Source organism: Bombus pyrosoma, linkage group LG9 (genome assembly GCF_014825855.1).
Source record: "Bombus pyrosoma isolate SC7728 linkage group LG9, ASM1482585v1, whole genome shotgun sequence".
NCBI classification, from domain to species: Eukaryota; Metazoa; Arthropoda; class Insecta; order Hymenoptera; family Apidae; genus Bombus; species Bombus pyrosoma.
This window is the reverse complement of record NC_057778.1, coordinates 4,117,209-4,138,661: the sequence shown is the minus strand read 5'-3', so window position 1 is coordinate 4,138,661 and position 21,453 is coordinate 4,117,209. Positions and strand designations below refer to the sequence as shown.

The window sequence follows — 21,453 nt, the reverse complement described above, 5'->3', positions numbered from 1 at the left end:
CCTTTGGTGACGTTAATTGGATTGGTGAATTACGAGGATTCAAAGAGTTTTGAGGGCTGTTTTTGAATTAAGGAAGCGAACAGACATTTTTGTTGTTTAGAAACAGTTCGACAAGATACTTGCGTCGTGTGAAAATGTTATTTTTAAGTTGTAGATGTTTATGGAAAATATAATGGCTGCCGAAGGTTTTTGTAATTTTGTATCGAAGTAAAAAATGAAAATTATATAATAGCCTAATGTTCCATAAATTACACGTATTAGATAAGACTTCCATTTTTACAAACCTTAGGTTAACAATATGATGATGATGTCCTATGAATTCGCAATACTATATAATCATAAATATCTGAAAGTCGCGATTGAAGCTATGAAAAAATATGAACATTTAACTATAATATAAGTTTATGTTAATAGTTTGTTAATAATTGTTCGTTGTTAACAGTTGTATAGTTTATAATTTAATTTACTGCTCGGGTGAATTTCTACGAGTTGACAACTTTCACGACAGAGAACTTCCAAAATTAGAAATACGAAATAAAAACCAGAATTCAATAAATCTATGTCAAATTCAATATCCTCACTATTAAACTATTACATATACTCAAATCTAATATTCCTAATATTATTGATATTATTAAGGATAAAAGATATTAAAAATATGATAAATAAGAAATAAAGTACGAGAAAATAACTGAAAATTAATGTGACTTACTGTTAGAACTGTCTTTTATGCACGGTCTCATGTGCATTCGCGACCCCCCTGAAAACTTTCCGTTAGAAAACGATAACTCAAATTTCGTCGGGCGATTATTAACGCTCGTACTTATCCGTGCGGTAGAACGGAGACTAATGTGTCGGAAAAGACAGGGCGGAAACGCGTTTCGCACCCCAAAACTGGACGAACGTGACGCTCGAGAGAGAATGAACGAACCTTGGTACATCGTGCATATCTGGGTCAAGTGGGTGCTCGTAAATCGCTGGCTAAATGAGACGTTGAAAACCGACCTAATGCAACGGCGCTGGCCCGAACAACCACTCTTTATCGAGATATTGTGACTAGAATGCACCCTGTTACCGTTCTTCCTGCTTCATCAATCCATCGTTCCTGACTCGTTGCAATTGTGCTTTTGCTTTCAGCCCTTTGCAATGTCTTTCTTCCATTTCATTGTGCCAAGCACCATCAATTCTGAGATTCTAATCTAATTTGCTAATGAGTGACATTACTCTATTAATTTATTTCTGGATATGATTGATATATAGTATACACTATTTAATTTGAGAAATTGATATATACGATTCTAAATGGTTAGAATCATTTAAATTGTTAACTTTATTTCAACGAATAATAATACTTGTTTCATTATAGCAATATGTGAAACAGTTACGAAACATTACATATACATATACGTTAGCTCCTGTAATTCTTTCAGTATCAAAACTTATATGATATTCGACTTTAATTCCGAGAACAAATTACAACAATTTATTATAATTTTATTAAAGAGGTATTAAATGTCTCGTTTCGTACAGGCTTCGATAATTGCCTATAATCTTTTCGCTACTGACAAATGTTGTCATTTTATTTTCAAGATTTTCATGAATTATATATTTACATTTTTTTTTAATCCTTCTGGAAGCACGCCGGTGTACTCAATGAAATCTAACTGAAAGTTATTCTGCACGAGTAGTCAAAAATATTTTTAATATTTCATAAAATATAATTTTTGAAAATTTAATTTAATTACATGTAAAACATAACTGCAGGGTATAGATAAGTACATTTTTATACAGAAGATTTCAAACGCTTTGCCGGGCATACAATTTTGAAGAGCTTCACTTTGAAAGAGAAGTATTTCCGTGTGATTGCAGTTCGTATAACGCGTTTACAAAATTTAACGATATAGTTTAGGATTAACGTGCGTATAAAGCAATCTAATAAACAAGCATGCCAGGTTGCTGTTTGAGGGGTAGGTATATGAGAAAATATTTCAGTATATACTCACACTGCACACGAAGAGATATGCGTTGACTAACTCGCGGTGGTACGTCGTTCGAAGCGATGCACAAGTATGATCCCATGTGCAATCGACTTATCTTCACAATATGCAGCACCTCGCCATTCACCACGTTTACTAAAACAGAAACGGAATAATGTTTCGTCAGAGTTCTGAGTATATAAATTGCCCAATTAATTCTCATTCTGCTGACACAGAAATTCACCAACGTATCTCAATAAAAACAATGTCCATTATTTAAAAGAGGAATTACGTGTTCTGGCAAAAAGGACGTCTACCTATTCAGTGTTTAAGTAGTTCACAAGCTGCATCGATCAATTCCATAAATTAGAAAGCAAAAGAAAGAAAACTGTATAGCAAACATCATTTTTTAAATTTACCTTAGAATTTTTTTATTATTTATGTCACTTTCTTGTAACAAATTAGTTCAACAAGTTCATGGAAGTACCTAAATAATTTGTTTTTCGAGAATAGAACGTTAATCATGAATTGAAATCGACAAAAAGTGGAGTGGATTATTCGTAATAAAAATGCAACATAAATCTGTATCGTTTGAGTAAAAACATGATTAATTCTACTTTAACGCGATATAATTTTGAGAAGAGCAGGATTGATAATCTTGGATGGATAAGTTTCTTCGAAGTCGAATCGTTGAAAATTCGGACGTAACACTATTTGCGGAGGAATCGAAGTTTCCAGGTAGAAAGTTCGGCGAAAAGTTCAGAAGGGGCGACCTACTTCGACGGTACCAAATTTATAAGTGCAAAAGGCATCGCAAAACCTCCGACGACTTCAGATGAACTACTTTTCCGTTTCGAATACTTTTAATTTAGAATATTTTTAATTCTTGGTATCAAGAAAAGTTTCGCGTTAAAATACACGATATGCTTTCTATGATTAAAAGATAACCTACGAAAATGGAAAACAGAATGAGTTGAGAATACGTATAATGACGACAGTCGAACGACTTTGCATCGTAATTTTAGAAGTTTTCTAGGCGATGTTTTTACTGTATGAACAAGGCGTTGGACAAATTTATATTTAGAAAGAAAAATCCTAAAAATGTCCTTGTATTTATTATTGTAACTCAAAACTTAACTCGAAACCCAATTACAAAATTTAAGACAATTATCAAATTAATAAGTACAATAGACTAAAATGTTATGAGCAAAGCAGTAAACACATTTTTCCAATGACAGAATTAGCGATATAAGCTAATTTTATTACACTAAAACATTTTCAATAATTAAAATATCATAACATCACACTAGCCGCGAATATTTATCTACATATTAGAATTTTCTTTCCCAACATTCATATATTTTTAAATTCGTATTATTTCGACACATTTAATATTTTCCATCGTAATCCATTACTACTTATTATTATATAAGAGATTTCGTTTGGAACTTAATCTAGGCAACTTTTTATAACTCGCGAACAATGCAACAATGCGAACGTTGTCCATTCAAGATTGAAAGTTTGACTCTCTAATGCATCTATAAGCCAACCGGCTCATTAATATCTGTCATAGAAAGTAATTATTTATTCCATCCTACATTCACCGCTTCCATTTCCGCGCTATACACCGCCATATAATTAAATTACGTTAAACGATTTATCATTCTGGCCAGTCGCACAAACCTGCAAAACTTCCACGTTTCACATTTTCCTGCAACTTTTAGCGTATTTTGCGGCCGTGCTCGGTCATCCGTTCTAACGAATTATGCACGCGAGCCAAAACGAGATTCTGCGCACTGTGTTACAAAATATGCCACCGGTTTCCGGTTTTACTTCACACTTATAAATATTCTATCAAAATGAAAGATTCCTAAATCCAGTAGGTATTCTTTTTAATTTGATACTTCTTTAGTTCGATATTGAGGTAACTTCAGAATACTATTTGAATGTTACTTGAGTTTTTATTTCATTAAATTATTGTTTAAAGTGAAATATGGAATTTTTCAAAAGCTTTTAAAGTAAAAGTGGAGTGAAAATCAGATTTATGTTACTAGAATAACGAGATAAAATTCTTGTTTCTTTTTCTACATTTCATAGATACCTTAGTACGTTTGATTCAAATTAAAGATGTAAACATTGAAGAATTAAAAGTAGTGATAAAAGTAGATAAATTATTTTGCTGTTCAAATTTCTTCCAATATATTAATTTGTGTTTTATTCTGTACAACTCCTTATAACAACAAAATTATATCAATCATCCACACTATTTCTCGTTTCAGAAAGTTAACGTTGAAGCATCTGTGGTGTTGTGCTTTAGGTCCACACCATCTTTAACTTTTAATAACCTAAGAATGTTTCCAGTAACTATAATTCACTTCAGAATGCTATTGCAATGAAATGATTTGGAACGAAAGCTTTCGCTTCAAAGAGAAAAATATTATGAACTCTTTCGTAAATTTATTTATACAATAACCCCCTTTTTTTACGCATACTTTTATCGATGAAAACTATACAAGAAATAATTTTCACGTTATCAATATCACCGTAGCGTCATTGAAGTTCAAAGCGTTAATTTTTATTTTTAACAAATAACAATTACACCCATTAGAACAAAATTATACAATGACAAGGAGAGAAATCAAAGTAGCAAGAACAGATGTCAAAATCCAGATACAAAAACCTATCTTCTTGTAAAAATAACATAAACACCATGGAATGTAATGAAACGCAGCCTGTTCCCGTAAGTATGCGATCATAATGTCCGTAAGAAACGTAAAAGCAGACAACTGTTGCCACGTGTTCCAATAAGAGCGCGATAATAAAACGGCGTAGCTGCAGATCGCAATTTTTATACGCGAAATTATTGTTCAACATTCCTAGAATTCTTGCCAGATAGGGGCAGAAGGCGCATTGTAGTAGATTCTGCGAGAGGTTTTAAACTGATCGCGAGTAAATGTTGAAGAGCGATGGAAAACCAATTGAACGTTTTTCACGATAAAAGTAAAAGCGCGTTGTATCAAGGGAAGGAAAGAATTGTTGCTACAATTTCCGGACAGTAATGTGGAGGTAATGGGACGCTGTAAGAACGTGGAGATTCCTCCGGTCGAATAATACCCTTCGATGTATCACGATCTTTGTTACGGCTCATGCACTCCCAGATAGATTGCTTGCTTTTCTGCCTTTCATTTGGCTCCGTGGTCCTCCGCGGGATAATTTCCATCGTTCTTCGTTACTTCTTAACGTACACGTGCATCACTACTTCGAAATGTACTCTAAAATGGTCAATAATATGTGAACGCTTGATTCTTCCTGGCGGAATGTCATTTTGATTGTAGCGAAATTATAAATAGATCAGACGAAATTTAATTTTGTATATCTAGCAGTCTAGTTATTATATTTGTTCGCTTTTAAAAGTCAATTTAATCGTGTCATATATGCTATCATAAAAAATAAAATCAATGTACTTTGATTTATTCGTAATTTTGTTACTAAAATACATACATCTCGTTAAGAGTAAGTAAACGTTCAGATAATTTTGAAGTGTATAGATGTATAGCGTATTATCGCTAACTATGCACTTTCTACAACTTCTACATATAATTACAAACGTACACTATCACATCTTCCAATTCGATACAACCATTCAACCGCCCGATTATGTCACATAATAAAGTTGTATTATTACCGTTTCTCCTATTATTTTCTTATCACATAGATAACACTTATTAACAACACTTCTCGTTTGCAACAAATTCTACAATACATTCCCTAATCCCCTAAACAGAAGAAAACACAGTGGTTGTTCGCGCTAGCAGCAACCACGTCCTCAATTGTACAAGCTTATCTCGCGTGACTCGAAACTCTTATCATCGCGAGGAAATATCGCAGCCGGTGAAGGTCGTTGAAAGGAAGGTAAGCTGTTCGCGGTATGGCACGAGTAGGAGTGTAAGAAGATGGTGTGAATCGCTGCCGGCCAGACCGTGCCACACGCCAAACCTATCCATTGTTCCATAAACAATGCCTAGCTGCGAGAGATTCCAACCGGGCCAGGCCACTTCCGAGGGTTTTAATCAAGTAGTCCCGCAGATCCTGGCGTCAGAACTAACCCCGCTTACCTGTTTAGCGGGAATCCTTTAGAACTTTCGACTTAATGGGAAACCGCAATATGATACGGCTCGATGAAATTTCACCTCGAGTTACGCTGAATCCAGTAAAGTATTGTGCAAACTTGTGGCCAATTATTTTTTAACAATCTCTGTATTGTTACTGCGGCATAACCATGTTCGTGATTTTCTTTTTGATTCTTTCAGATTATTTTGTAAGTTAGAGATGGTCAGATTTATTGTTGCTATTCACATGAATTGGGTGTTTTCTTGTCTAAATGTATTTAGATGATAAATCGACTGCAGATTTTTATGCGTTTCTAAAAAAATATACGAAGTCCTTATATAATATTTAGCGAGTAAAATAATATTTTACCTACATTCAATGGTTTTAATTATAGCCATAAGAAAGCGAATCTGTGTAAATGTCCAAATGACAAATGTGGCAAATTTTATGTAAAACGAAGGATCATGAATTTCCTATAAGACGAGGAATATAAATTTATTGAATTGATTGAATGCATTTATTGAGTTTGCATTCGTAGGATTTTATCCTGCATTCGTAAGTTATGGTAAAGAGTAGAAGAAGAATTGTCTTAATAAAACGTAGAATAAAACTGATTGAATCTTGCAAGCATAGATTCAATTCTTCTATGTAGGAAACTTCAACTTATCTCAAGCCAAACTATTTATTTAATTATTTATTTAGCACAGAACTAGCAATTTGATATAACAATCAACGTTCATCTAAACATAAATTTTGTAATTACCCTCAAACAGCGTAAATTTCTAATTCTCTGCTCGTGGGGAAAATGTCGTAAAATTTTCACAAGAGTAAAACGCAAGCCAGACGATAAGGCAATGTCTTTCGGAACTCATCAGCCCGTTTGAATGTTAAACGACGCAGATAAGAGTGAACGCAAAAAGAACGGCGGAATAAATTAGCGGGCATTGAATGTCGATGCGCGGGGCACACTTTGCATAACATTTTCCGCGTGCTCCTTAACAGCGTAAGAATAAGCAGACAGCTTACTCGAAGACGAAGTGGGGAAACGGCTACCTATTTGGGAATTAGTACGTGATGTATTCCGCCCCATAAGCGGCGGCATGGACGTCGATATTTCATCCCACCCTCTTTCAACCCCCTTAAGTGGCCTTTTTCGCGTTATTACCGCCAGATAACCCAGCTACATTCATCCTCCAGCGAAATCCTCCAGCTACCATCATTGCAGCTAATGCCTCTGCATGTGTTCCTAGTAGAAACAGACGGATTTCGGTCTGTATCGTTTCGTAATCGTTCGGATAATTCTAAGTAGCGATGGAACCTATGATTACATTTACTCGAGGAATCATGTACGAAATTGTGCCAGATAACACTGTGAGGTTTACGGTTAATTGGCGTTCGTGTGTGATAAAGGCGTAAAATAGTTGCAAAGTAATTATTTCGTGAAATAGAACGTAGAATTATCTCAGTATCATTTCAAAGTTCAATAGAATTAGTTTTGCTGGCCGAAAATTTTATAGGAATATTTCCAGAGTATATAGAAATTGTTTTTTATTCCTATGTAATTAAAGTCTTGTTTTTTTTCTTCTCTGTAAATATTATTACAAATTTGTAAGACAAAGTTCAAAATGTTGTCTCTAAAAGTAATTTGTAACAAGAGAATATATAAGAATGAGAATAAGGAAATGACAGTACGAGGAGAAGTAAAATGTATTTTGTGATAGAATACCATAAGAAGTATAATAATTAATATTTCTTAATTTTGGAATATTATAATGGAGTAGTAGATTCCTTGTTTATCTTCACTCTTTATGTGTTTCTTTATGTGTTTAAACTTTATGAACCTAACCATGTTAATCGTGTTTCTTCACAATGCTAGTGGAATTTCAAAACGTTTTTTCTGTAACACTAATAATATATACGTAAAAGCTTTTCGTAATAATTCCTCAAATACTTTTGTGTGTATATTTATATGTGAAGCATATAGTTTCTTTCATAATGAGAGACGTAATTAGAATTTCGATTTAAAAATTCTTACCTCTCATTGCATTTCCAGAAAAGTAATTTCAATAAATTGACGAAATATAAGTTTCAATTAATTTTTCGTAAGATTCCCGAAATTCTGAATTCCTCTGTTAGAACAAAGTCCGTTACGCGTACTTATTTACCAGCAAGAAACAAAGCTAAGAAACAGTGCCTTCGGGACCTTGAATATTGTACACTTTCCTAGTTTCACTCTCTTTATGCGACTGCGAAAGCTCATTTTTTAAGGTTGGCTTCTCCTCGGCGTTAATAAATAAACACAGCAAGTTCAAACAATTTTCCACTAACAGACAGGAAAAGAATTTTTTCTTCTTTCTAGACATATGGAATTACTTGTTTAAAAATTGTTTACTGTCTGTTTCTACTGTTTTAATTTTAATTAAATAACTGGATGTGAATATTTGTGTAAATTCATGTTTTTACGAATATAATAGAAAGACTGGGATCTAGATAAAGAATAGTTTTACCTGTTAAACATTATAAAAGGTAATATACTTTGGATATTTATATATTTTTGTATATTATGTGCATTCTATGGATATTCGCATCTGAAAATTTTCTCATAAATACATAAAAATCAGAAGTCTGCACATAATCTTTAATATAAAAATAAAAATATTTTATAGCAAGTGCTCAAATACTTTCGCAAGCTCATACTATTTTTAAACTGCGCTGTACGTTTAAATATATGTAAATACAAAACGTTAGAATAAGGATATCTTATTTCACTTGCGAACTTTCTATTAACCAGCGAATCCGCGTTCGCCAACTTTTGTAAATGTAGCTCTGGGAGAAATTGAAATCCTTATATCAGTAGTGTGATTCAATAAAGAAGAACGTTTATAGCGGCAAAGCAGCGTTGCTCGCAATAACAATTTGCCTAACGCGGGGAAAATTATTTCGCCTCGTTCGAGAAGGACGTTATGAAAACGGATATCGAAGAAATGGAAGCGTGCGATGCGTAAAGGTTAGAAAACACTGGTAATCAATGTCAGCATAATGCAGGTGAACGGGTGCAAGTCGAGCGACTGGCTTCTTTGCGCTCCTCTTTGTCTACAATCTCCTTCGGGCGCTCTTTCTCGTCGGTAGTTTACCGGAAATTGTACAGGACGTAGCAAAAATCGCGACATCGACGAAAAGAGAACTTTAAAGGGAATACCTGGTCTAAGTGTAAGTGTAAAATATCAAGCGCCGTTCAAAATATTACACAGACGATATTATCTCTAAATATTTCTTAACTATTCTGGAAATATTTTCCTTCCTCTCTAGAAAAAATACATTATCGTTTTATAATATCAAGTATCGTTTTTACTATCGAGGTTGTAAATTAAAATTATATCAAGATTATGTCAATTATTTTTGGATCTTTATGAAACCATTTAAAAAGGAAGGAGCGTAAATTCGTATGCTTATTATAAACGATAGCAATAAAGTACAAATGAAAAATATTCAATGTACGTATTATTACAAATATATATATAAAGAAACAAAAATAACAAAACAATGAAATAAATGATCAATTTACTCGAAAATAAAATATTAAAGTATCGCATGATCTTACTAACTGTCTGAATCTTTTATCGAGTCTACTCGAGCAAAGAAATAAACAAAAAGATATATGAATGTAAAACGTTCATATTCTTAATAATTTGCATTATTCCACTTCATATTCATAGAGAATAGCAGAGTTACCGAGACGATTTTTGATGTAGCCTGTATGTTCAGGGTCAAAGTAATACGAGGCGACCGGAAAATCGGAACCTAAGAACAAATTCCTGTCCCGGAAGGGAAGATAGAAGAGGGAGTTGGTCGCGTGGTGGATATCGATATAGGCAGCGCGGAAAATCGAATTTACGTTGTACTCGTTTTACGCGCAACCCCGGCATCAAACGACGAGGAAAACTGGCGGCAAAACTGTACCGACGTCGATCCTCGTAGCGTCAAGACGAGCTTATCTTGTTGCCGTTTGAGGTTCCTTTGTATTTTCGAAGCCACCAAGATCACGTCGTTGTACCAAGTGCAACTTCGTGAACAATATTGTCCAGGAAATTTTGCGTTTCAACTTCTAAAGGAATAGATTCTAATTGTTCTTCGAGTCTCATTCATTCACATTTCTTTCATCGAAATTGCCCAACCCTTAGTTCGATAGGACTCGACAGGACCATCGGAGAAAAATTTAATGATGAAAAATGGTATGGAATTTTTCAACAAATTTTTCAACGGATCATGTCTGTATCTTTTCATTAGATTTTAAAATTAAATATATGATTTCGTCACTCTTTTGAACATTTAAAGAATATTAGTAACATTTTTCTGTATAATCTTCAATTTCTTTGTGACTGTATGATGTATAATCCTTCTGGATTTTCTACTGAAAGAAAGTTTTCAGTTTGAAGCGTAATCATGTTGCGTCTTACGTTTCATTATCTGATTTCACTCGTAAAACGAAATTTCTTGTCTTAAAATAAGTTTTGGAGGTTTCCTGCTTCATTATGTTCTGCGAACAACTTTCATCGGATTGAATTTTAGAAGGAAAGATCATATTAAAAACGAAAATATAACGTATCCTGTTTTTTTCCTTTTTATCATTCGTATATTACACGTGGAAAATTATGAATGGAGAGATACGATACAATCGTGTTTTTGTTTTCATAAAAAATCAACGTTGATTTTGTCAAAACTTCCTAGTTCTAATTTGCTGAATCCAGTGTTAATTTTTTTTAAGATCAGTTGTTCAATTAATCCGTTTCTAATTCTCTATCGCAAGATTAAAAGAACAAGTTGAAAAATTGCAGTTCCATCATTAAATATTCATCAAACGTTTATACAACAGTTCCTCATCTTCGCAATTAATTTCTATCAAAGTCAAGATAAACATTACAGGAACAAACCACCGGCTGTATTCTGAACGCAGGAACGAACGTTTCGTTATCTCATTTCCAACATTGCTACTTCAATTCGAAATTCCACTATCCCTTTTTATTTCTACCTTCTTGTTTTTTTTCTTCGTCTCTTATCAACTTTCTGGACAATCGGTTGGAACCAGGGAACTAGATCCTTCCTTCTGCTGCCCACAGGTGTCTCGATCCCATTCTTTAAAAGTATCTCTGTAGACGCGCGTACGTTTTACAAAATTCGATTTCCTCTTTCATTTCTCTTGAACGTTCTCCTTCACTCTTTTGGACACGGCAAGAACGAGAAAATAGCATTGGTAGCGCATCTACACACGTACGAAACACTCAGACTATTCCAACACCATAAATTGACTCCTAATCTTTGCTTTGAAGTGGATATAGTTGTTTCGTAGAATTGCTTTCCTCGATGTAATAGGATTACGTAGCATTAACCGTTTTTCACAATTCATATGAATTTAGATGTAAGAAATTGCATTAGAAATAAAGATTTTATGACGTAATGATTTTATAAATAAATAAAATAAAGAAAATTCGTTATTACTTATTAATTAAAATGTGTGAATATGTACGCAGTATTATTACATAGTATATTTTTTATTTTGTTCGAATGATATAAATCAAGATATATACGACCTATAATATTTAAACAACATATAATATTTTAAATTCATCTTATAGTATTCTTATAATATTTGAACAAAAATATTCTATGAAAAATAAAATTCAACTCTATAATAAATAGGAGATATTCTATTTGCCCTCAATTGTGAAAAACAGTTCCTGCATTAGCAAACCAACGAAATTGGTCTGAATGGCCCATAGCTAATCAGTTGGAACACGTGAAATGTGCTCCAGTACTCATGAAAATGCCGATCAATTCGCAAAGCTCGTTGAGCCATCAACGGCTGATGAGACGATATCATTCGACGATCCTGTACCGAAGGTTATCCTTGGACGCATCTGTCGCTATGTGAGCAGCATGTCATTCGATAGAAGCGTCAGATTATCGGCGTAATTGGACAAAATATCACGGCTGTGAATACGGCATACATTCAAACCAGCTGGCTACTAACTGATGTGTTGCCCTTTGGGATCCGAGAACCGTTCTCTAACACCATTGCTGTCTCGTCTGATGGTTTCCACGCATCTTCTACCCACGAGGAAAGTGTAGTCCCGTCCGGACAATTTCTGCTACATCCTGGTCGTCAGTGTATTCGACGTGTTCAAAGTGAATAACTAAGGGGTTCGAACATTTTATAATCAATGTTCATTTCATAAGTGATTTTATTCAGAAGATTATTACATGACATAGGAATAATACTTTCGGTTCGTGGATTTCTCCAATGAAGTACTGTTCTCTATTATTCAAAATCATATTGTTTTTAACCTTATTTCAATTGAAATATTTAATCTCGCTTTAAAGTATTTATTTGAAAAAAAATATGAAACTTAAAACGATTAAAACAATTAATTTGCTTTGAATATTTCGCTTTATCACATGTTTTTCCGTGCAATGAGCATTCACCTTTAAAACTGTTTTATATCCTCTCATGACATATTTGTAACTTTGGTTCTTCTAAACCGATTATCTGGAAAACCGTTTATCGAAACGGATTTGTCTCCCTATTCGTTCGGATAATCGACGTTTTATTCTGCCCAGGAATTTAAATTTCATTCGAATAATAGTGTCAAATATAAACGAAAAATTTCCATAGACAACATACGAGATGAATCACGCAACTGAAACCACTTCGATAACTTTGTAATAACTTTTGCGAAAGGTAAATGAATAAATGCTGTATGATTGAACTATACTGTACTATCGGATTTGTTTCATATTGCTCGTCACTTTTCCAAACTTTTCGAATATCTTGAATTTTTTAAATGGAAGTTAACATTTTTTTCACGAAGAAAATTGTGCAGAATATTAAAACAAAACGATGTATATTTAAATGGTAATTAAGCGAATTTTTAAAAAATTCTATCTCTCCGATCTCTTTTATTAAAGACTTATTACCTTCAATTTATAGCTTGAAAATTCGAAACGGTGTGGCCATGTTAAAGATGATTTCTACGAAATATACCATAAATTGTATCACATTTTTTGACATGACACGATCAAGTCATAATTCTTAAAATTAGAATAAGACACAAAAATTTCGTTCGTCTCCACATCTGCAAGAGCGAATTATACAGTACTACACTAAGGACATAGTACATTATCTTGTAATGCAATAAACGTTCAACCATTCAATGTAAAACCCATCATAAGAGACTTGGCAACGTATCTTGGCAACGATACTTTTCGCATGAAGAGAAGACGAATCATTAAAATAAATGGCGACACTCACACGATACGCAACTCGCAATACATATACCTTCGTGTGAAACCAGCCTTAAGTTACTTAAAATACAATATAAGCCCATTTAACTTTTCATTTTCTTGTATCCCCAACAAACAAACTGCGGATTCTTACGTATTTATAGAAAATTTGTAAGCGGAAAATGCACAGAGCGTACTCGTCATAATATGTAGTAGACAAGTAAAAGAATCGTCTGCTACATTCTAGTATCTTTTAATGATATTAAAAAAAATATGAAGTTGTATAAACATCATTATACTAATAAACTATGCAAGTTGTTAACGCCATTATAAACAACGCAAAAAAAGACTCAGGTAAACTATGAAACTGAATAAAACATTTCCATCGACTGACTTCCTAATAACTTTTTTCAAGAGCATTCACCAACCACATTTAACAGACTTCATCCTGTACACTGCATCCAATCGAAAGTACATTCTTCGAGGAACGATAAACGTTAAACAAAATTCGCAACAACACTTGCTCGTTCCCTTCGAATTACATTAATCCCCCGTGTGAATCGGTAATGGCCGTTGAACAGGCGATGATATAATGCAACGGAGCATTTTTATCCAGGGCCGCAACGATTCGACGCATACATATTTATCAGTGACAGTTTATACGGTGGAGTTAGGGCGAGGCGTAAGCTTCGAAAGTCTCGTCTGAGCGTCTGAACCCGAGTATGCCTCGAGGGCAATGAAAATTTAAATTAGAGCAGAAATTAAATCCGGCCTTTATCCGATATTGAGAAAATCCTTTGGAACCGACAGACTGTCTGACGTCCCGCTATCCTGTACATCTTTGCCCACTTCTCTCTCCCTCATTCTCTTTTATTCTCTGCCTTTTTCCCTCTGTGTGTTCGTGCAAACGAGGCTGTACGTGTACAGGGAAGAAAAGGACGAGACGATACGAAACGGAAAGGACAGATAGAGGTGGAAAGTTGAAGCGTTGTCGCGCTTCTCATACCCTTCATAATTAGTAATTAAGAAAGTAATTAGCATCGATCGAGGCGACCTCCGCCACGAAGGTTGCGTTCTTGAGAGGCATAGGTATTTTTAGAAGCGCGCGTATCATAAGAGGGTGATCGATTATTTACCATGTTCAACGTATCAAACGTATCCTCGTGCGAAGAATATCCACGAGGTAAACTTTCGTTAGTCTTACGTCACGGGTTATATCGATTCGTTGGATTTTATTGATTAAGCCAAGGATGGCACGCCCGTTGCTTCCGACTTATCGACAGCACCGTCAAAACTGCTCTGCATTCAGACGACTTTTGAACGAGAAGCTTTTGGTGACGCGCGATACATACGCATATGTTATATATACTTTTATTAAACTGTGTTTCATAAAAGTATGAAGTTTTTACGTTGTAAAACGTGGATTAAAACGATTCGGATTTCTATTGGCTTCCTAACGAGAATTCTTAACGTATCGATATTTAGTCTCAAACGATAACTGCATTACTATTGATATTTAATAACAGATCTGGAAATTGCAATTTCTGAAACCAATTTAGCTTGTGAAATTCCGGAACAGCCTGTTTGCCCGACACAGCACAAATTTCAGTTGCTGTCCGAAGCGTAACGTATCCTAACTGGAACTCCCAAAACGTGGTACATTGAACACGTTCTTCCATGTAATCTAGCATTCGAAGCAAAATAATAATTTAGAGACAATCAAGTATATACCCCTGTTACAACAAAAACGTCAGACCAGCCATGTAAATTTAGATGTTACAATTTTACATGCTATGGATATATGTATGCGTTTGATTGTTCAGTACCTCATAATGGCATGTTATTTTAATTATGTTCGAATATAATTCGAATAAATAAATATAATAAATTATATAAATGTTAGCCTAATGTAAATAAGGGATCATCATGGTTATTCTGTATTAATGGCTGATGGATAATTTTTCATTTATTAATAATAACTGAAATATTTGATTGTAAGTAAAGCCAGGGTTTTCATAATTTAATTATAAATTCCATATTTTGTAAGAATTCATTGCATATTGTCGGTATTTTAGTACAACAAAACCAAATATGAATTTTCAATAACAATACATAAAGGGTATTAACTTTACTTTTCAAAATACACCGTTTCAAATAGTAGAACGAGACGTAGCTTTGTATTATTTTTTAATTATGCAATTCTTAATCCTCTTTTCAGAATGCAATGATTTGTTATTTTCATATATTATTCATAATATTTTGTAAAATTAATTTCTCATATATACGAATTAAAGATACTAAATTTAAGACAATAAATTAAATATTTACGGTAAAATTAAATCTAATTTCGTTTTCTCACGTCATTAAAAGGAATCTCGTTTAAATGAAATTTCTAGGATATAATTTCAGACAGAAATATTTAATTCATTTTGACTGGCATACTCTGTAAGCATACCCGTACATATTTTGTGAAAGGTAAATCGAGAACTTAACGAAATAGGTAGCTAAATGCCGGAGCTGAATACAGATAAAGTGAATATAAACTCCGGGCAAGTTTGACATAGAAAAGAAGGATCGTTTTAGTCGTTTGCTTTTTTGTGTAGCATCCGAAAAAGCGATATCGTGTGTGAAACGGCGTTACCTGTATCCGTTCGGCTATCGATTGTCGAACTGAGAACTATCCGGAAACGACGAATCAACTCTTGAATACATTTCACACCAGAGTTTCACAATAAGAGCCAGACATACCGTATACGTGAATAATTATATTGCTAACCAATGCCCTAGCAATAATTAATCATTTAAATCTCTAATTGATACTTCATTTTATGAATTATTTTTTTATTATTATAGTCACTTTGTATCAATAGATATATTTTAATTAAGATTTATGTCCTAACATTCTAAAATATTAAGGAAGATTTAGCATGGTTGTTATTACGAAATGTATCAAATATGATATTAACGAAATTAAATATAATTCAAAAGAATTACTAGTTTAAAATATTATTGAATAAAAGACGGACAAATAAAGTCTGAATTTTAATATTCTATATATTAAGTATGAAAATGTACTAGAGATTGACAAATGAGATTTTCATAGACGAAAGAAGGCTGTGATATTAGCACTTCATCAATTCGAAGCCAATTTGGTGAAGTATTAAATTATTTGCCATCAATTTACTGAATACCTCGTGTGAATCGAATTTAGATCCCGTTTTATCGTGAAAATTATAAATCCCTGACGAGAAATTAACAATTCCTTCGTGACTGAATCATTATACAGGGCGTAATTAATGAAAATGTCAATCGACTCATTAGCGAAATCCGTCATCCATCTGATATGATAATAACACTTTCACACGTTCAGTTTTTGTAAACATAATTAATCGCACACCTCTTGGCGTCAGTAATCATTAAAAAAAAATCCAAACATCACACATATTTTCACAACTGCACATGATATTTGTAACATAATCTTTCTTATTTGCATAATTCGTAGAAATACCCAGTCAATTTTTACTAGAGAAGCTTCAGAATCACGTTATCGCTAACACAGATTTCTAATTTAGATTAGGTGAATTTAGAAGTCTTAATTAATTAACCCTATGCACTATTTTCTAAGGCTTCAAGTGGAGATCCTAATCCTCGTTACGTTCCAAATTCTCATAAATGACTATGGTATTGATCTCCTACTCTATCGAGTTTGTACGATCCAATCATGCCTTCGAATTCATGTAACGTTTATATATCAAACTTAATGTTTTTCTTTATTTCTAGAAAATGTGAATCATTTTACGTTCGATCAAAAATTGCGCAATCAAAAATGTAATTCACAAGAGACAATTAATATTTCGCGAATCATTATAATCTTTTACGTTTTGATTATTTCCACGGAAAATTTAATGTAATGTGCGATATCTAAAATATTGAACTGAACTCAATCTTCAAATGAATAAATTGCTTTTGTCTCTCTTCTAAAAAAGCATTTATCGTATTTGTATTGTGGTAAAATTTAGGAAGAAACCATTGATAGAAACTCACCGTTATCCCCGTTGTAGTTTATGTTCTTTCCATCTTCTCTGCGCCACATGATGTAAGGTTCCGGATAGCCTGAAGCTTTACACGTCAACGTCACGTTCGAGCCTTCGCGGACGACCATGTCTGTGCTCGTTTCCTTCGTGATAATGGAAGGCGGCACTGCGATAGAGAAAACACGTGGAAATCAAATGAATAATCGTCTTTTATGTTCCACGCGGCGATCTAGTTCTTATACTTAACCTGTGTATCCACGGGATCAATACTAATTTAAAAGAATTTCTTTCAATGTTTCACAGACTTTTACATCGTAACGACATTCTTAATAAGGCACGAATAAACGCATTGAATTATTTGGTTTCATTAGAAAAAAGGTTTTATTATTCGGAAGTTTTTTCAAACGAAAGTATGTAATACTTTTCTCTAAAATAATATAAAAAATTATATATATTTGGGGAGCATACTAATTATGAAAAGTGAGCTATATTTTTTTTTTATTATTCTACAAAAATGGTGTATATTTTTAACAGAAAACAGGAAAAGTTCAAACTAGTGCTTTTCTCGGTAAAAAAAATAGATATTCAAAAATTTTTCTAATGAAAGTTTATTCAGCGCCAATAACTATGGAAAACTCATTTTTGACAATCCAACAGCGGTGATTCAAAACGTGACGAACACCATAGTTGCATGTTTGGAAAAGAAGAGCGGAAATTCTGCTTTGCATTCGTTACATTTCAAACAGTATATGGTTGCGAGAAATATTTTTTTATCGATTTAATTGGCTACATGGAAATTGAATATAGTATACGTTACTATTAGAAATGTATATGACATAATGTTTCGTTATATTTAAAATTTGATTATAAATGCTGACCTAGTCTAATACTATCCATACTGTCGTCTTAAAAGTAATTAGACTCTTGAATTGACAGAAGTTAATTAGAAAATTAGAAATCAAAGGACCAACATCGATTTTATCTTGCAGTACTACTATAATTATCCACAGAAATTACAGATACCACAAGGTTTTTAAAATATGAAAATTGTTATTAAAAATATTATATGTTGACCGTAAGAATCCGATGTTAAGTTGAAAGAATTTTGATAAAATTAGTTTCAGTTCTAGAGATACGCATAAAAATGGTACAAGAAAAATTTCAAAATTAGAAAAATGTACATTTTAAATTATAGTTTTTACTATAAGATACATAATAGATAGTATTGTTAACACCCTGAAAGTGTAACTTCCAGCTAATTTGTCGCTAATCTTGTAGAAACGTAAGTACTTCGGTTGCTGATTGAATATTGGAAGCCTGATGACATCTAACCTAGTTTAACAACTAACTGGAAACCTAATTGCTTCAAAGACTAACTGAATCGAGCTGACTAATGCTTGGCTGCCAATTGCTTTTACAGTGTTTAAATGTTTAGCTTTTGACGAATCATCAGTTATTTTCTTACATCACTTTTTATTAGGAAATACATTTCCTGATAGAATAATATTTTTTCTCTGGAAAAGCTATTTAAAACCATTTTATGCTTCTGCTATGCTTTAAAAACAATCGTTGAAGAATAATCCATTCATACTGCAAATAAAACACAGGAATTCACGCTTATATCCGTTTAGAAATAAAAGTTTTGCGAATAATTATTTTTACTAGTGAGAATAAGAAAATGAAATATAATAACAATGATAAAAGCATCAAATATTTTTGTAGATCCTTCCTTCCTTATATGTTGTAATATTATTTTTCCTCCACATATAGAGATTATTCTGCCTTCCAAACGAAAGTTTACTTTAAAATAAAAATTTTTTAATCAAGAAAATAATATTTCAGAAGAATCATAAATTCTAGCAACGTCAAGCTGTAGTAACGAGCTTACCTACAACCTCCAGGTAGCCCTGTCGACTTCTCATCGGATCTGTGTTCACCTGACACATGTACCATCCACGATCCACTTCTTCAACCTTTTTTATATGAAGGTACCATGTTCGGTGGTCGTTGTACGACAATGAGATCCGTGGGTTTTGCGTGATCACGGTATGGTGGATGGACAGGATTGTCTGTGTATCGACGCGCACCCATGCCACCTAAAACAAACAAACGTGGACACGTGTATGAAGTTTGCTTAGGATAACGTAATGTTCATACAGGAGAAAGGACATTATTAGCGGAAAATTTTCTTATATGTTTTTGCACGATTGTCACAGTTTATTTAAGAAACCTATAATAATATTAAGGGTAACGCTATCATAAATGGAATTATGCTATAAAATACAAAGAGTTACTTGTTTTATTATTTTGCATTATTTTATAAATAGTAATACTATTATTAATTAATAATAGTATTAAGGTTAACGTACAGCGGTTCACAGACTATATTTGCGTTCATCACATTCCAAAGTGTACAATATCCCAATTCTATTAAAATATAATATCTACATGTGTGTTAGTTTCCTGTTTGATGAAATTTTAGGATAATTGATGCGGAGTTTTATATGAATAAGGGAAAAGGAGTATAGAACTAACATACATATACAAAAGTCGATAAATATGAATATCCATACATTGTTCATACATTCTGTTAATATCGTTTTATTTGTTTATTGTTTGTCCTTTCATCAATGTTATTAACATAGGTCTTTGAAGATATTGAGTATGATCGAAATATTTCATTTTTTCAGAATAACGATAAAGATAAATTTATGCAGAGACTTAATTAAGGATTTGACAAATGCTCAAAACTAGTGAACTCATGTAATACTTAACATCAAACATTTCACTGGGAGCATGTTGTGCGAAAAATGGAAGTAGTGGAAGTAAACTCGTGGAAAGTTATACATACTTTATAGGGAAAACCATTTATCTTCGTCACTTGAATATCAGCTTAATTACTTAGGTTATTAAAAAATTTTCTAGCTAGTGATATCTGAACGTCATTTTCAGTCATTTTTCTTGACCCCATAAAGTTTCCAACGATCTCTTTATATACTCATTCATTAATGTATTATAATTGTTCTTTCTGACAAATAAAAGACAGACAGTTTCAGTCAGCCACTAGTGGCCAAGCCAGGTGATTCAAATCCTAAATTAAAGTTCTTTTGAAAGAATGTTGTCCATTTTCTAAATCCAATTCTCTATTTTGTAAATGTAACGTGGAAATTACTGTACCTAATGAACATAAAAAGTGTATTACGTCATTTACTTAATATCGTCGCACGTTGCGCTCGTTTCGTAAGGAGCTTCTAATAATCAAACATGCTTCGCGAAAATGCACAGGAAAGGCTTAGCGTAATCGGAGGGTGTTCGCGGAATGGCAACATGGAGATTTGTTACACGAGATTAGTATGAGAAGCATCGCAGGGATTACGTAACAACATAATGCCAACTAGGATAATTATTTCAAATCCAGACGTAAAGAACGTCAACACTCGCTTAAATTTCCTGTTATATTAAATATGAATGTTATAAAATGGATGTAAATATGCATAAAATTAACAAATATTTAATGGAATAAATTTAATTCGTTAAATATTTTAACTAGTATACTTGAAGACATTAGTACAAACTATCATAACGGATATATTTTTGCGCGTGATTTATACACTCTTGCATAAATATCAATTCTAATTATAAAAGTACTCCTACATACAATATCCTGTAATAATAAGCATTATTCATTGTAATATAAACTGTATTTAAAATAACCGAATAAAATAATATTTATATTATAAGTGTCTCATTACTTTCTCTCGTGTTTCACAAATATTACGTGCGACAAAATATCCTTGCATGTTCCTTAAACGTAATTTCTGCGGCGTATCGAAAAAATCTTTTACCTTGTATACGTTGAAAGGAAATCTTGTTTCGGAAGAAGGAAAAAACCATGGAAAAGATTAACGAAGTTTTCTATTATACCGCGGTCGATGGCAAAATGTTCATGTTTTCTTTAACACGATGTTTTATAGGTTTTCGTGTTACTAAGAAAGTCGTAGTAGTTAATAGAATCTAATTATTTCACACTTTCTACCTTATTTTGCATCATAAAA

General features: G+C 33.0%; 1 protein-coding gene across 6 annotated transcripts in view; it reads right to left on the bottom strand.

The window, feature by feature from the left end:
* LOC122571143 (neurotrimin-like) overlaps positions 1-21,453 on the bottom strand; it is a 295,840-nt gene that overhangs the window by 18,599 nt on the left and 255,788 nt on the right. For all 6 annotated transcript variants that reach the window (XM_043734518.1, XM_043734517.1, XM_043734520.1 and 3 more), the window contains 3 exons: positions 19,287-19,494; positions 17,409-17,564; positions 2,004-2,132 (listed from right to left, as the gene is read on the bottom strand). In XM_043734518.1, coding sequence (XP_043590453.1) covers positions 2,004-2,132; positions 17,409-17,564; positions 19,287-19,494 — 493 coding nt within the window. The remainder of the gene's footprint in view (positions 1-2,003; positions 2,133-17,408; positions 17,565-19,286; positions 19,495-21,453) is intronic.